General features: G+C 32.9%; 2 protein-coding genes across 2 annotated transcripts; one reads left to right on the plus strand and one right to left on the minus strand.

Moving 5' to 3' along the window:
- Positions 1-158: 158 nt before the first annotated feature.
- Positions 159-10,702, minus strand: LOC148605489 (dynein axonemal assembly factor 6-like). The gene is made up of 7 exons (XM_088549964.1): positions 10,582-10,702; positions 7,002-7,141; positions 4,339-4,411; positions 3,799-3,898; positions 2,754-2,850; positions 2,027-2,112; positions 159-977 (listed from the first exon to the last, which is right to left on the minus strand). Exons 2-7 carry the CDS (start codon positions 7,101-7,103, stop codon positions 851-853), a joined length of 585 nt encoding a protein of 194 aa, XP_088406090.1. The 5' UTR covers positions 7,104-7,141; positions 10,582-10,702; the 3' UTR covers positions 159-850.
- Positions 10,703-14,303: 3,601 nt separating this feature from the next.
- LOC148605490 (heat shock protein 70 A1-like) lies at positions 14,304-16,759 on the plus strand. The gene has a single exon (XM_088548728.1). It carries the CDS (start codon positions 14,465-14,467, stop codon positions 16,370-16,372), a length of 1,908 nt encoding a protein of 635 aa, XP_088404854.1. The 5' UTR covers positions 14,304-14,464; the 3' UTR covers positions 16,373-16,759.
- The last annotated feature ends 1,049 nt before the right edge of the window (positions 16,760-17,808 follow it).

The raw sequence follows: 17,808 nt of genomic DNA on the forward strand, positions 1-17,808 counted from the left end.
AGTATACATGCACTTGAAATATATGGAATAATAAAAATACAAGTTAATAGAAGAAAGTGCTGACCCAAATACATACAAGTACAAATGAAGGATATTTTTTATGATTTCATTTTTGAATCTCACAATACATGTAAATAATTTTTTTACAGCAAAATGCATCTTTTACATAATTTCAACATTTATGAAATTCATGCCTAGTTCATACCTAACAAATATATTTTTTATCGTAAAATGAATATAAAATATAAAATGTAGATAACAACTTACAAGTATAAGATTAAAGCTAAATTCTGAAGTTCCCATCTTCATCTCAAGGTTATAAACCATATATAATACAGGGATCACTACAAGAGATTTTTGGCCATTGCTCCCTTATATCATATTGTTATAATTATTTTTCACCTTGTGATGACATTAAATTTGTATAAATAAAGTATTAAAATCATTGATTTTGGTTTGAATCAGACTGTAAAATGTTGCTCTCAAACAAAATTTTAATTCATAATTCAATAATCAATAACTGCACTTTCAGGGCAGGCTTTTGTATAAAAAAAATTCTCAAGTTGAGTATTTTCTCACATTCTCTGTTTCTTCAATTTCCAGTGATCTGGCCTGGGTTTCATAAAAAAATCACAAGTTGAGGACTTTCCACAAATCCTAAAGTTTTTCCATAGATCTTTCATTTCAATTGATTTGATTGGTTGAAATTTGCGATTCATTATGAAACTGGGTCCTGACTGGTCAACAGATTTGAGGAAAATCTCAATTGAGATTTTATTATAAAACCGGGAAAAATCACACATACATAAAATTCAAATTCATTAAATAAATACATAACAATAAACAACAATCAGAAATTAAAAGCATCATATTCCCTGACCATCCGTAATGTCACAGTCAGTGTGTGCTTATCATTGTCCCACTGTGCTTTACCTGACTTGTGGTCCACAGGGTGAGGTAAATGTAAGCCTAGCTTGCTGAAAGTGAAAAAAAAAAGAAATTATAAAATTCCGTTCTTAAGTTGTGTAAATTGCAATGACAAAATGCTTCAGTAGCGCATTTCAGAGAACTAAGTTCAAAAATTTAGGGATCAAAATTTGCTGGAAATGTGCACTACAAATTGGGACTTTACTAATTTACTACATACCAAGAGTCTGAAATTCTATTCAGTGGCTTGAGAGGAGATGACAGAAAGAGAGCTAACAAACAGACAGATGGATTGATGAAGGAACACGTCAAAAACATTATACCTTCTGTAACTTGGTTGTATGGGGGTATAACCTTGATTATTGTTAGAGACATAGTTTAGATATAGTGTGACCATTACTTTCCTTTATTCAAATACTATTTGTGATTAAAGTCATCTGTGCTTTTTAAATCTGGTGTCTAGTTTGTTAGCTTTTATGTTTACATTTATTTTTCTCTTTAGTAATTTTATTCTAGTTCAGATAAATAGCGGTCAGGTCTATTAAGGGCACAAAATAAAAATTACTGTGAAAGTACTTTATTCGTTGGTACCAATTTTCGTAGTTTAAGGAAAAACAATCAGTTTGTGGATTCTTAAATTCATGGATTTAACAACTCTGTCAAACAAACTAATGGAATATTTCCCTTTCTTAGGGAATCAATTTCATGATTTACCAAACCCACAAAATCCACAAAAATTGGTACTCCACGAATAATAATACTTTCACAGTACATGTTTGCCATTCTAAACAAATTAAATTTTGAAATGCCGGTACTGCTATATGATGTGATATTACATGACCATGAGTTATTTCAAGCAAATTCTTAATTTCTTAGAAAACAAAATACCTACAGTGTGTAAATGTATCAGTAAGTTTTTGAGGAAATTGTAGTACATGCACTACCAACATTTCAGTACTGATCTTAAAAACTCTTTTGAAGACCAGTTTGACCCCAAACGCGTTAAACATTTTTTTGCAGGTACTTTTTCATCTGTACTTTTTTTTGTGTTTTGTACAATAAAAAATATTTTACACATCTTTTAGTAAGACCAACTTACTGTTTAGGAGTTCTACAATCCAAGAATTTAGATTTAACATCAAGTTCTACATCAGGTCCTTTTGTTCCTGGAAGTTCTATCTTAATCTAAAAATACAGAAATATGTATAAGAGAAGACAGAGGATGGTAAAAGCAAGGCGTCGAATTCACAAAAAAGTCGTAGAGTAACCTTGATTGTAAGTAATGATGTCACAACCCAAAATAGTATTGTGACACCATAATTTACGATCAATTTCACACTTACGACTTTTTGTGAAATCGACGCCTGGGTATTTGATAACAAAAGAAAGGAGCAGTCAGATAATGATTTTTTTTCTTGCAATATTGAATCAAAATCTTATTTATTTATGAGTTTTTAATCCTATACAGAACAGATTTGGCAAAAAATAAACTATTTAGTAGATTTTCATTTAATCCCGCCCAATAAAAAATTGACCAAAAATTTTTTTTATAAATGGGCGGAAATTTCAAATTCAGGATTTTTTCGTATCAGTTTCTCATATTGAGTACTACATCACACAAATCTTTCATTTCTTGGTGACTAAAACAATTTTTCATCTCCGAAACTGATGTGGCTATGGATTTAGAACTTATCTATACTTCAAATAGCTAAAATTAGGCTAGCAAATAACTGAAAAAAAAATAAAATAAAAAAATCCTCCCACCCACCACATATTTTTTTGTGACGGTTTGATCTACCATTTAAGTTGACTTTACTGGTACATACCACCATATCTTCACAACTCGCTGTGCCAGGGTTTTTGTTACCCATCTGTAAGAACATGTCTTCTGATGTCACAGCCTGTTTGTAAACTATGTCATATCTACATACGAAACAAAAACAATAAATAGTTTTCCTAAAAACAACAACAACAACAACAAAAGAAGTAATGTTACTACAAACCAAATCTTCATTTCAGGTATGACTGTCTATGAAGAAATAACCTCCATCATGTGTGTGCACACAAAAAAATACTGCAAAGCAGTTTACACATTATTGTGCACAAAAGGCATTGGGGTTATTTCAAATAAACAGAATATATTGTTCTTCCTTATCATTAAATACTAATATTTAAATGAATTAGCAAATCATCAAAACAGGTTGATGACCTCAATGTCAACTAATAAAATGCAGTGTATGAGATGATATACAAATTTTTTGTCCAATACAAATGTGTAACCTCTAAAATTACATGCTTAGTACAATAAATATCACATACAAAACTTAAAAGCTACAAAACATCTATAGCAATGAAAGCAAGCAACTCATATTCATATGTCCCGAGCTACCGCAAAGGTCCCATAACTCCAGTCAAATTTGCCAAATCAAAATGGCGACTAACTTTCCAACAAAATTTGAACAAAATTTCCAAGTACATGTGTATATGCATCCACAAGTGTGAACAGACAGACAGATGCAGAACGGTATTTCTATGTCCCCTTCCAAGTACGGGTAGGGGACAAAAATACAGTAGAAAATGAAACTGGGTGTAATGCTCTTTTGTTACATTAAATTAAAACAACTGGATTTTCTGCACACTGATATTGAAACTGTGAATGATTAATTAGTTGCAAATTAAATATGGCAACAGTAAAAGTCTCTTAAACAAAAAAACTTCTGTTGTGAAAATTCCATTACCAGTTGCTTATTCTACATTATTTTTAAAATATGGCAATAATTCTTCAATATCATGATACAGTCGATCTAATATTTGGAAAAAATTGAACTTATATTCTGCTACTTGTAAATCAGAATTAAAGAGAAAACTTACTCAGGCTGGGGTCTGGGGTCATAAATCGTGTCATATTCTGAACCCTCCACGACTTCATCATCATCCCATATATCTTTTGTTTTCTTTTTCTGGGTTTTCTCTGAAATATTAAAAAATAATTGATTTAAAATTCTGGTAATAGCAGACCTAATTGAAAAATAATTAAGACTTGCATTAAAACCTGTTTACTACTCTATTACATGTAGCAAATGATATATATATGTACAGTTAAACCCCAGTAAATTCAACCTTTTTCAGACTGATAAATTTAATCCTTTAGTTTAAGCAAGAGTTTAGTTTACACAGGTTAAAAAAACACATTAAATATGAAAGGACTTGAGTATAAGTTTTGTTGAGACAGATTTCCAATTTATAGAAGTTTTGGTGAGGATAGGCTTCCCTGTATATGTTTTAGGTAAAGAATATTTATTTTTTTTCATTTTTGAATGAAGTAAGAGTGCTATTACAGACTGATTCTTTGCTGAAGGGTCATAGATTTTTTTCCATCATGTGATATTACTTCCATTATACAGTTCTTACCAATTGTTTTGTTTACTGTTTTCTTTGTTGGTCCAACATCACCAGGTCCAAGTTTACCTAAGCCTCCAACTGGCTGAAAGTAAAAATATAAATATTTTGATTATCTCCCTTTCATTGCTAACAATAATTTCATATTTACTTCACAAGTTAAGAATGAACATTACTTACTTACTTTGTTTCTTTGTTCTTCTTTCCTTTTTCACATACATAAAGACCTCAGTTGTCTTTTAAAACCAGCCAAAGAGGGGAAGGCAACAGTGGAGGGACTCCAGGCAATAGTGGCTGCTAACAACTATTTCAGTGTGAAAAAAATATCAAAAGAAAAGGAGTTTCTTTCCAGATTTTCTTAAATCTTACCAGATCATAGTACAAAGAAATGTATCACATATGCTTAATAAAATCAAATACCCTCTTGTTTCCCAAGAATGCATTTCTCAGTACTTTGATCTGATCAGATTTAAGAAAATGTGAAAAGAAAGCTCCTTCTCATTTCATATTGTGTAATTTGATTGATGTTCAATAATTGAATTTTCAGAATTCCTGGCAATTCCTACACGATGACATACTCCCAAACAGTTAGAGTGGGGAAACACTTTTGGACCCAAGTAGGGTCTGGGAGTAGGCCACAGCATCAACTGAGCAGCCCAGCCACTAGTATGCCATACTCTGACTGAGTTCTTCAGTTGGGTATCCCGAAGGCTGGGCTCCACTACCTCCAATTACTAACAAACATTTACTAACAAAATCCCCATAAGGGGTGGCTGTGCGAGATCCGTAAGGATAGTCAAGACTGTAAAAAACCCCAATTATCATCATGTAATGAAGCCAGATTTAGCAATAAAGGTCAAGAGGCTCCTATTTCATTTTCAAGTGTACATGTACATGTGCTTGATCTGGAATGAAACCTGTCTAAACTGAACCCTGAATAAACTTTAAATACAAAAAAAATGTATCACTACCTGTCTTATGAGACTTCTTTTTTAAATATAAAAATAGATGTGGTATGATTGCCAATGAGGCAGTCATCCACCAAAAGTTAAGCAACGAACAATTAAACTTCTACAGGTCACCACAAGGTCTTCAATGATGGGCAAAACCCATATCATATTGCAATTTGTAAAAGGCCCCAAAACAGATGATTTGAAACTATTCATAAAAGACAAAAAATCGACCTGCACTATACAGAGACCATAAAAGGAAGAATAATTAAAATAAAAAACAGCTACAACTACTGGACTACAAGTCCCTGGCTTGGGACAGGCACGAAAAGTATGTGGTGGGGGTTAAACATGAACATAAAAACTAGCTACAACTACTGGACTACAGGTCCCTGGCTTGGGACAGGCACGAAAAGTATGTGGTGGGGGTTAAACATGAACATAAAAACTAGCTACAACTATTGGACTACAGGTCCCTGGCTTGGGACAGGCATGTAAAGTATGTGGTAGGGTTAAACATGAACATAAAAACCAGCTACAACTACTGGACTACAGGTCCCTGGCTTGGGACAGGCATGTAAAGTATGTGGTGGGGTTAAACATCAGCACTCACCCACCCCTCTTAACTTTGGACAGTGGTAGGAAAATAAACCTTAAACATCCGTCTTATGAAAAATTCACGATCATTTTAAATATAAAATTAGGAAATGTGGTATGATTTCCAATGAGGCAATCGTCCACCAAATATCAATCAAAGAATAATTCAGCTGTTCACCACACGGTCTTCAAAGATTGGACAACACATACCATAAAGCAATCTATTAAAAGCCCAAAATATATGAAGTGAAACTATTAATAAAAACGAAAAATCCACCTAATCTATTCAAAGAATGTAAACAAATTAAAATAAACATAAAAACCATAGAAATACATGTAAGTTTGTTAGTATCTATTTTAATGCATTTTAAATCTGCCCCAGGAATGCTGAAATTTCAACCGTAGAACATTAACTATACTAGAGGGTTCCTGGAAAACTTGACATTTGCTGGACTTTAAACTCTAGGTGGTGTTAGTCTCATGCTCTAAAGACTTATCAACCCTATTATCAATGTAATAAGTATGATGTACCTACAATGTACATGTACGTAGTCACTATGAGAAATTAACTAAAGATACATACATGTACTGGGAAGATTTGTTCCCATGTATTACCAATTGACACACTTTTGCCAGTGTTTCTGGGTTATCTTTATTCTATGACCTAATGGCTGCAGGCCATATCTTTCAGAACACATGTATGTGTATATATATACATGTATATGTACTAGTACACTAAGTAATGAAGCTTTCAATTTTCTATACTTTTTAACAATCATTATTTTACATATATTAACCTAAAATATGCTAGCATGTCAGTACAGTACATGTGCACTTGTATCATCAAGTTTTTAAGCTTGTTAGATTTTCTTTGTTGAGTACATTTTTTCAAATAAAATATTGTTTCTTTTTTTATATTAGAAATTCTGAAAAGGTATATGAATCCACAAACTGATTATTTTGCAGACATACTATCAAGGTATTAATTTTTGTAGGAAAAAAGGCAGCACACGGTTAAAATGTTTCCTTGACCAAAAATCATATTCCATAGTCCTTCTTTGGGCAAAAAAATGGTCTGAATCAACTTTCTGTAAATCTATTTTTATATGAATATAATATAATGCTTACTCCTTCATCAATATCACTGTCCGAGTCATTTCCCTTCTGGTCTGCAGGTGTTAGCATATCCTTTAGGTTGACTAAGGCATCTCTTGGCATCCCATACTCCATTTTGATAACTAGAAGTTGGATGTACAATATGAAAAGATCTGAAATAATAGAAATTAAGCATTTAAGTGTAAGTTTATGAAAGAATCAGGCAAAATGGGAAAAAAAATCAGAAATCAGGGTTTTTTATACCATGTTTCACATACTGCCCAATTCTTACCGAGACTGACACTTAAACACTAGAACTTAGAAGTGACCATCATCATAATTCTTATAACTTTTACAATGAACGTATTGAAATTTTGTTCCTCTATAGATGGCACCAAGTAAGAAAACAGTTTGCCAACTAACCTATAGCGTTGTTTAATGATTTTATACATTAATTTAACCTCTTCTACATGAACTCCCTTACTTTGGCAGCAATACATGTATGTAATAACAATACATCTAACCTGGTGTCATTAAGACTTACAAAACATCCATGAACCAAGTCAGATACAGGAATAGAATAATGGTAGGGTGCACTGTCTGACCAAAGAGGGGGCAAGCACTGTCACATTTCAGTGATTTCCTTTCATTTCAACAAATTTTTTTTCAGAAAAATGGGAGGACATGCATCTTGCATGCTGGGTTGCCTGAATATAGCTGAAATATTGCTGCTTGGGCATTAAACCCCAACAATCAATCAATCTTGCATGCTGGGCCTAGATTGGCCTTGTGACTTTAAGTATCTAAAAGCTTTAGATAAAGTGTTACACTTCATATGGAAAAAGACATTAGATTTTCATACACATATACATTCTATACATGTATATGTATTTATATATATTATAATTTCCAAGTAAAATGGAATTAAAAAGAATTTGGTAAATTTCAAGATCATTGCCAAATATTTCTCAAGGGACATTTCCTTCCTATTAATCCTAACAATAAAACATTAAGAATGTACAATTTGTATCTTTCATGCATTATACATTGCACTTGACCAATACCAGCTTCCTACATGTACACAAAAGCAGGTACATGTATTATAATCCAAACTTAGGAATCAAAGTGGTTTAAAAACATTTGATGCGATTAACGTCTAAATCTGCTTAACTTTTTTGTTACTATCCAAGAGTTCAATTAACATCACATTTTTTATCAGATTAATGCCATAACCTATTATCAATGACAAAATATTTCAGGAAATAATTCTTTAGTCAATAAATTCCATGCATTTCTGTCAAAATAAAGAAAAAGCTGTGACTCAAAGTAAACAAAGCACTAGAACATAGGAGTAAAAAGTAGGAATTCAAAGTTAGTTCAGGTACAGTGAGATATATATTATAGGGTTATTGCATGAATACAGGTGAATATTGTCCCGAGCAGAATATTATATAGCACGAGCTTGCGAGTGCAATATAATATTCTGCTAGGGACAATATTCACTAGTATTCATGCAATAACCCTTTTATTATATAGTAATAAATATTTCAGTTAACATTATACTAATTTGTTGGATATCATGCATTTGACAATGTTGTATGCATTTTATTACGATGCATAATAAATATATGAACTAGTGCAATATGAATTTATGAATGTTTGATAAATTGTAGTAAAATTGAAAGGAATGCATTTTTTGTTTGTATTATTTGAAAGGAAAATGGAATCACAATATCTGTCACCAAATACGAAAATATGTTGACCCATATAAAGAGGTCATTGCCATTTTTATAACAACCTGTCAATATCCCCTTCAGCCATTTTTTCAGCAGATGACAACAGTGCAATAAATTTAATAACTATTCCAAATACGAACGAAAGTTTGCATGCAAATACCGTGATAAATTGGATGCTTTGTTTTCTATTGATTTGAATAGGAAAATATTTATTACTATATAATAATTATATATATATGCATATTCAGTTGTGATCAGCTATCATAATATCTACATTTGTTCCACACACGAGTTAAATCTTACTGCACATGAGTGATCATATTTTGGTTAATCAAGACAACCAATCAATTATCTTACATGTATTCATTATATAGATTTCCTCCATCATTCATTGCTATTTTCAACATAAATTTAAAATTTTGTAAATAGCAGATTAATATTTGTGTTGCGATGATTTGGCGGGAAAAAGCCTGAGAGTGAAATTACAGAATTTATTGAACAGTGTGAAATATCAAAAAAAACCTTTCATATATATATATTCAATTGTGATCAGCTATCATAAAAACTATTTGTAATAAAATAATTTGAATGTTCGTTGTTTGCAAGTGAAATTTAACCCACAGAAAGTTATAAATGTATACTCTTAAGTTTTGCATCCTAATTTCTGTATTGGTGTATTGGGACAGTTGTTAACTTTGAAGAGTTCCAGGCTATACTTTGCTTATTTTTGCCCAAAACCTGCTGCCATAGCATCAATTTTGATGAAAGTTTCATCAACAAAAAGTTATAAAACAAAAGTTCATACATGTAAGTAAATTTGGGTTGAAGATTTAATAAGATAGCTTTTGAAATACATGTAACAAGTATAAACTCCATTCGTGCATCATTTTTTGGGCATTTGCACATCGTTTTGCTCTCGTTTAAACACACAATGAATGCATGATAGATACGTTCATTTAAACGCATGCTAGGAGCGTTCATTTAAACGCACGATACAAGCATTTATTTAAATGCGCAATACCAGTGTTCGTTTAAATGCACGATAGAAACATTCGTTTATTTTTGTACTATGATTATTTCCTTGAATCAACTGTTATTTTATCTAATTTGCTATTATTAATTTATATATTTTCATTAATTCAATTTTATATTTTTTCTTTCGTCATATTATTATTATTCATCATTCATTTATCATGTGTTTAAATGCACACTGTGAGCGTTCGTCTATCACGTACAATAGGAGTATTATTTAAGGGTGCGTTTATGTATCATGCGTGCAGGAAACCTAAACATCTCAAGGAGTGTATTGAGTTCAGTTTATTATTATTTCAACGTTTTCTTATTAAGTCTTCAACCCAAATATATTATACAAAGAAATGATGTAAAAAATTTACTTTAAAATAAACAACTTTTAAAAAGATTTATTCTCTAGATCTTTTCCATAAGATGATACTTATTAGTTCATGTGAAATGGCTTCACTATTGTTTTTGAAAAAAAAAGATATAGATTTCAGATAATTAGAAATGGGACTCCCTTTTGCATGTGTATGTTTAAAGAAGTAACAATCTTTCACTGTCGATCGAACAAAATACATGTACAAATGTATCTCATTTCCTTAGTTCTCTTGCTACTAGAAGATTCATCCGTTGATTGATAATTTACATGTTCTTACGTGTATATGAAAATTACTATATACATTTAAAAAAGATCATCAAAAATGGCACATCTGCAAAATTTTAATCCTGATTTCTGCATATTTGTATATTTTTTTAAAGAAGCATGGGTTTCGAACGTTTTTATTTTTCCTGGATGGTATAGACCAAACAGAACATGTGATTCAAAGGAATGAAAGAAGACAAACAATCAATACACCAACCTTAAACTATTTAGTCTGGAAGAATAATTGAGAAATTAGCAAATACAGCTATAGCAACCTGACGCCAAAGGAACAGGTCAACTCATGCTTATTTGTTTACTTCCGGTTTCCAGTTACAGTTATCTCCCTTGCCAGTATTTGTGGAAAATTTTTAGGGGGTGTCAAAGTTTCCTGCCTTTTATTTTGAGATAATTTAAGTCCTGCCCCCTTTTTTTTTTTTTTTTTTTTTTTTTTTTTTTGATAAAAGTAAAAGTTATTAGGACAATAATAACCCTAGATCCTGCCTTTTTATTTTTATTCTTATTGCCTGGACCTGGCTTTTGGCAGTGATTTTGCAACACTAAATATAATAAAAATGTGAAAACTTATATGTACCTGTAGAAATCAATAATTACTTATTACATTTTGGACTGTATCAGGAATTGCCCCACGCGAAATTGATTAATTTAATCACCTTCTAACTGTTAATTAAGTCTTTTAAACTTATTACTATGTAATAAATATGTACTATGTAATATATCATTTTAAAGAAGTTTCTTTATTTTTTTTTAAATTGGTAGTAAATTCATTTGTTTAAACAGAGAGACACAATGATTAGCAGTTAACTGGGGCAAAGTTTATGAAAATGAAAATTTTGATATTTCTTTCTCAAGGAACAGGTAAATTCGTGAATATATGTCTTTAGGGGAGCAGTCATACTTTTGAATATAGAACGTGCAACAACGACTACAACTCTCCCCTCTTTACTTTCTGCAAACAACGTCATTCTCATCTGTTTTTTAAAGATCGATATTTAAACGAATAAGGTGGAAGAAATTTTTAGTCTCTTCTGAAACATGCTTACAGTTTTGTGATCATGCTCTGTTACCAATAATTTTATGATGATTAAATTATAATGCTTTCCTGTAGATTTGAATGGTGGTGACTGGTGAAGCACTGATTTAATCTTGTCTCTCAGGCTCTCGATTCTGCCATTTCTTCTTTTTCTCAAATTGACTCCATCTTTAAGTTCATCCATCCTCTCTGATTTTACGGTGTGCCAGTTTCTAGGCTAAAAACCACTAATTCCACTTTCCATAGGCTTCTATGCTAATTTCACAATATTCAATGGCTTCTCTGGACTTTACCTTAACTTTAACCTGCAGAGGACTATATATCAGCATGATTCTACATATGTCAGCTCACAATCCTCAGAATGGCATGTGGGGTTAGCAGACTTGCAGTGCAGTACTGGTCACCGGAAGTGAAGGGTCTATAAATAGCATGGGAAGTCCCAGTGTTTTCACAAGATAGGGGTATATTTAAAAATCATTATGGAGATTAGGCTTCACATCACAAGAAGCAAAATGCACCCTATAAAATGTACAGAAATGTTTTTCCTTTCAGAAACTGTTTAAATTTTTTAAATAAGATGAGAACTTTTTTCACAGCACTATGAGGAACAGGGGTAATTTCTGCGTAGGACTATTTTTGCGTACATTCCAAATGCTCATTGGTAGAATTGGTGGTCTGTAACCTCTATTATAATAAGATACAACTGAATTCGGTTGTTCGGAAGTAAGCTTCTAGTATAATGTGAAATATTCGCTGTCTGATCTTGCATACAAAGTTTTTTGCATTATTTCTGACGCTCTAATTTTGTCACCTGATGTGATTCCTAGTTTTTATGCTGTAATTTCCGTCCCAAAACCCCGTGGCACATGGAAGAGGCACAATTGCAAGCTATCTTCAGGAATTGCTTTTCCTAATAAATTTCTTTCAGACATATCTTTACCTATTAAAATAATTCTGACCTGTTCCCTGTTTTAATTTCTATGAATGTAGTTAATAAATCTTTATCTTCATGTGTTACTTCGAACAAATCTAATATCTTACTTTTTTCCACGCTTAATTTTAGTTCGATCGATTCTTGTAGCTGTCGAAATTAGCATTTGTTTCTATTTTTCTGCAATAAATTGCCTCCCATTTTTATTTGTAACAAACTAATTATATGAACATTTTCTGTATTGAATGACGTTCACCATATTAGATGAATAAACCCAACCCGAAGGCAAAGTCAGGACTCAAAAGATTATGGAAAAAGTGGCTAAAATAATAATGAAATATTCAATATTTTTTATGGTAACATATATAATAAAATATATTTTTTTCATATAAATCCCTGGAAAAAAATGCTTTCAATCAGAGCCAACAGAATAGCACAATCATATAGGATCCACAATTTTACCGGAGCCGGTAAAATAGTCACTGCCTTGGTGTCCGAGTTGCTCATTGGCTTTTGTTATTTTATATGTATGATTTTATTTCCTTTATGTTCTTTGCTGTGCATGTCTGTTTTCCATGTATGGTCTTTGTCCCTGGATTACATTCTTTTGATTACCTCTATAACCTTGGTTCCCTTGATTACTCTTTATATTTTTGAAAATTTCAATCCTCCCTAATATTTCAAATTTAATCCTACCCCCCCCCCCACCCTTATAAACCAAATGGAAGATCCCTTACTCCCCTTACAAACCGGTTTTGAAATGGATAAAATATTATTCCTACATTTGTAGTTGTAGCAAGAAATTCTATAATAGACTCTAGCAACGGTAATCTAAACAGCCAAGGAACTGTATGTACATAGTCTCTGAAATTCAAATTAATTTTATTCTAATTATAGTTCATACATAGGTTCATTTTTCATATTATCTATTACTTTAAAAGATAATTTCTACCGTACATAATTAATCTTCCTTCAATTCGTCATCGACCGGAACATCACTCGGCGTTTTCCGTGGAATTCCGATTGCATCATTTCCATGTCAAGAGAAAACTTTTAAAGGACATTTTTTGTGACCAACCGTCACAGTTTTCAACTGTCGAACAAATACTGATTAGGAGATGAAGAACTGGCGTTCCTTGATTTTTATTTTTAAAAAATATGACTCATACCAAACAAAACTATAAAAATCCTTGCCTTGTAACTACTGATAAAAAGCAAATGAAACCTAACTAATAAAAAATGCAATGAAATGAAAAAAAAACTTATTATGTACTTACGTTTTGGTCCCATTGAAGTTACAAAAGAAATGAAAAATTAGAATAATCGATGCAATGGCGGATCCAGAGGGAGTTTTGCAGGGCATTTGTAACCCCTTTTTTATTGGAAAACTTGTCATTTTCTTGTGTTAAATTGACAAAAAATGGCAAAAAATCCTTGAACTCCCTTTTTTTGAGTAACCTCGGCTGGCACCCTTCCTTTTCAAAGTGTCTGGGTCCGGTCATTTTGAAGCGACCTATATATCTTCATACTTAATTGTAAAATACAAAATATATAAGGAAGGGGTTCAAAGCGCCCGATCTGACATTAAAACAAATTCTGATTATTATTTTTTTCGTCTTTAAAATGGTTTTAATGATAATGGTTTAATCCTTCGAACAGATATATTGCACGGCGTAGTCTAACTACATCTACAACATTACGTAAAATCTAGAAGAATCTTTGGAACGTTCTAACAGCTTCAGTAACTTCACGCATTTTCTAATTTACTTATTTTTAGAAATTGAAAAATATACGATGCTGGTGAACGTAAATAACGATGCTGGTGAACGTAAATAAAGAGTTACACAAACGTATTTTCTAGAACAGACTAAATAGGTAGGATCAAACGATTTATCATCTCAGTCAGTTTTACTTGGGCGTTTAGTAGGTACATATATACATATTGGTGCATACCTTTACCTACTAGAATATATCAAGCTGATTGTGCATTGTTAATAGGAAAATAGTAGTATCTTAGCGTTGAAGAACACCGAGTACTCCCAGTAGTGGTCTTTACATCTGACGGTATTCAGTATTGTGAACGTTTATAAACTGACTATTCGTAATTAGGATATTATCATGGGGAAAGGAAAAGCTGTTGGAATTGATTTAGGAACAACATATTCCTGCGTTGGAGTTTTCCAGAACGGGAAAGTTGAAATCATAGCCAATGATCAAGGAAACAGAACAACGCCAAGTTATGTTGCATTTACGGACACAGAACGGCTTATTGGAGACGCCGCCAAGAATCAAGTTGCAATGAATGCTCCGAACACAATTTTTGATGCGAAAAGACTAATTGGACGAAAATTTGACGATGTATCAGTTCAGAACGATATGAAACATTGGCCATTCAAAGTTATTAACACCAACAACAAACCAATGCTTCAAGTAGAGTTTAAAGGAGAAACAAAAAAGTTCAGTGCCGAGGAAATAAGTTCCATGATCTTGACAAAAATGGCCGACACCGCTAGTGCGTATCTTGGAGCCAAAATTAAAGATGCTGTCGTTACCGTCCCAGCATATTTCAATGATTCCCAACGACAAGCTACAAAGGACGCTGGCGCGATCGCAGGTTTGAATGTGATGAGAATTATCAATGAACCGACGGCAGCAGCCTTAGCTTATGGCCTCGATAAAAATTTAAAGGGAGAGAAGAATGTTCTTATTTACGATCTTGGCGGCGGAACATTCGATGTTTCGATTCTGACAATCGATGAAGGATCGATGTTCGAAGTACGATCTACTGCGGGTGACACACATCTTGGCGGGGAAGATTTCGATAATAGAATGGTGACACATTTCATGCAGGAGTTTAAACGAAAGTACAACAAAGACATGAGTAAAAACCATAGAGCCGTTCGCAGATTGCGGACCGCATGTGAGAGAGCAAAGCGTACTCTATCGAGCAGCGCCGAGGCAAGTATTGAAATCGATTCTTTGTTTGATGGTGTAGATTTCTATACTAAAATATCTCGGGCTCGATTTGAAGAGCTAAATTCTGATCTATTCAGGGGAACTCTCGAACCAGTTGAACGAGCTCTGAGGGATGCGAAACTAGACAAGGGTAAAATTCACGATATTGTACTTGTTGGTGGGTCAACGAGGATTCCGAAAATTCAGAAACTTCTCCAAGAGTTTATGGCCGGTAAAGAACTAAACAAATCAATTAACCCAGATGAAGCCGTTGCATATGGCGCAGCAGTACAAGCTGCTGTTTTGTCGGGCGACACAAGCGACGCAATCAAAGATGTACTATTGGTTGATGTTGCTCCGTTATCACTTGGCATCGAAACTGCTGGTGGCGTCATGACCAATCTTATTGACCGCAACGCTAGAATCCCGTGTAAAATGTCAAAAACTTTCACTACATACGCCGACAACCAACCTGGAGTAAATATTCAAGTATTTGAAGGAGAAAGGGCGATGACAAAGGACAATAATCTTCTAGGAAGGTTTGATCTCAATGGTATACCACCAGCACCGCGTGGTGTGCCACAAATTGAAGTTACTTTTGACATTGACGCTAATGGAATATTGAACGTGCACGCCGAAGACAAAAGCACTGGTAAATCAAACAAAATAACGATTACAAATGATAAGGGTCGTCTGAGCAAAGCCGAGATTGACCGAATGGTAAACGAAGCCGAAAAGTACAAAGAAGACGATGATAAACAGCGGGAAAAGGTGACAGCAAAAAACCAACTTGAAAATTATGCATATTCGTTACGCATGGCCATAAATGAGGCGGGAGACAAGCTGTCGCAAGATGAAAAGGACAAGGTGTTAAATAAATGTGAAGAAACATTGAAATGGCTTGAAGCCAATACTTTAGCCGAGAAAGATGAATATGACTATCATTTGAAAGATCTACAACAAGTAGCTAATCCGGTCATGACAAAACTACATGGAGGTGGCCCTCAGGCAGGAGCATCATCTTCGACAGGAGGAGAGTCACGTGGACCAACTGTTGAAGAAGTAGATTAATTTTGTAATCAACTGGACATTAATTGGTTTAGTGACAAAACATGCATGTTGAAATTGCTGAATAATCAAAAATATATATGTTTGACGCCTTGGCAGACATTCAGATATTCCGCTTTTTTCATCTTGTGCATTTTCTGCTCAACAATATACATAATCCATGGCATTGATTGAAAGCTCTATACGACTTTAATTAGTAGTGGTGAAACTATTGTTCTGAAGCATTTTCAAAGTATATTAACTTCTAAACAATTCCGAAGCTACATGTATGCTGGGAGAAATGATCAAAACGACTATTCAGAGCATAATCACAGCCGGGTGCATTCAAAAATAAATTTAACTTATATTTATTTGTACATTATGTAAAACTTTATAAAATTCATTACCTGAGAGAATGTCTGTTTTAAATCATACCATATTGAAAGAAATCAAAGGTTACATTTGAGACAAAATTATATTCTGAAAAGATCAATCCAAGAGCATATTAAAAGCATAACGACCAAAAAATACATAAAACAACTAAAAAACCAAAATACCGGAGTAAAAAAGCAATACACTTGTTTTGGGGTTATGAAACGTCTTTAATGTTTCTCATTGTTTTAACCAGTACATTTTAAGTGTATATCCACACCTTGTCGTATAGTGGTTTCCTTAAACTTTCCTGTATGTATTTGGTCCGGATTTACTGGCGCGGTTGACCCTGACAAGCATTATAAGATTATTTGTTGCGTGGGGTCTATAAATTTTCATCTTTTAATCAGATAATACTCTTAGAGGATCGGAAAATACATACAGAACTAAAAATCTAAATTCAAATATTGCCTATCTTGCATTTAACCATCCTGGCGTGTAAATTTGGAAAACAGTTAAAACTTTTAATTTGAAAACCCTATTGCCAATAGTACCAAACACATCCCTTTCAACTTTGTATAAACTCTTTTATGCGGGTTTCAAACATTCAAAAATTGCACTGTCACTTGTAGATTTATGTATTCTTTAAATATTATTGTACTAATTTGGCTCTAATTTGAAATGATGAAGAGTACTATGAAATGTTTTTTATTTAAATACATCGAGAAAAAAACATGGTCAACGTTTTCCTTACAATTGGTTCAAAATAAAAAAAAAATGTATACATCGTTTTTAATTTTTAATGGTTTATGTTCAAGGACAGTTCCGTTTAGTTTTGTGAAAATGTGCATTTGAGTGCATATTTGCACTGATTGAAATTTCATATTGCATAACCAGTTTTTTACCTCCCATATTTTTGATGCAAAATTATTTGATTTGGTTCACGTAGATCAAATTATGTAACATTTTGCAGACGATATATCCAATGCTAACTGGACAATCGCTCATGACATATAAACATCTACCTATCCAATGTTACAGAGTTTTACTTAGATTGATCTATTTTGTCTTTGGCAACAGACACAGGA

This window comes from Perna viridis, chromosome 10, assembly GCF_037379345.1.
Source record: "Perna viridis isolate PV_CMFRI_1.1 ecotype Kerala chromosome 10, ASM3737934v1, whole genome shotgun sequence".
Taxonomy (NCBI): domain Eukaryota; kingdom Metazoa; phylum Mollusca; class Bivalvia; order Mytilida; family Mytilidae; genus Perna; species Perna viridis.

Coding starts and splice junctions, on each gene's coding strand:
- LOC148605490 (XM_088548728.1), top strand. CDS start 14,465: ATGGGGAAAGGAAAAGCTGTTGGAATTGATTTAGGAACAACATATTCC.
- LOC148605489 (XM_088549964.1), bottom strand. CDS start 7,103: ATGGAGTATGGGATGCCAAGAGATGCCTTAGTCAACCTAAAGGATATG. Junction 4,412..7,001: donor ACAGTGATATTGATGAAGGA/GTAAGCATTATA, acceptor TTTTACTTTCAG/CCAGTTGGAGGCTTAGGTAA. Junction 3,899..4,338: donor AACAGTAAACAAAACAATTG/GTAAGAACTGTA, acceptor TTAATATTTCAG/AGAAAACCCAGAAAAAGAAA.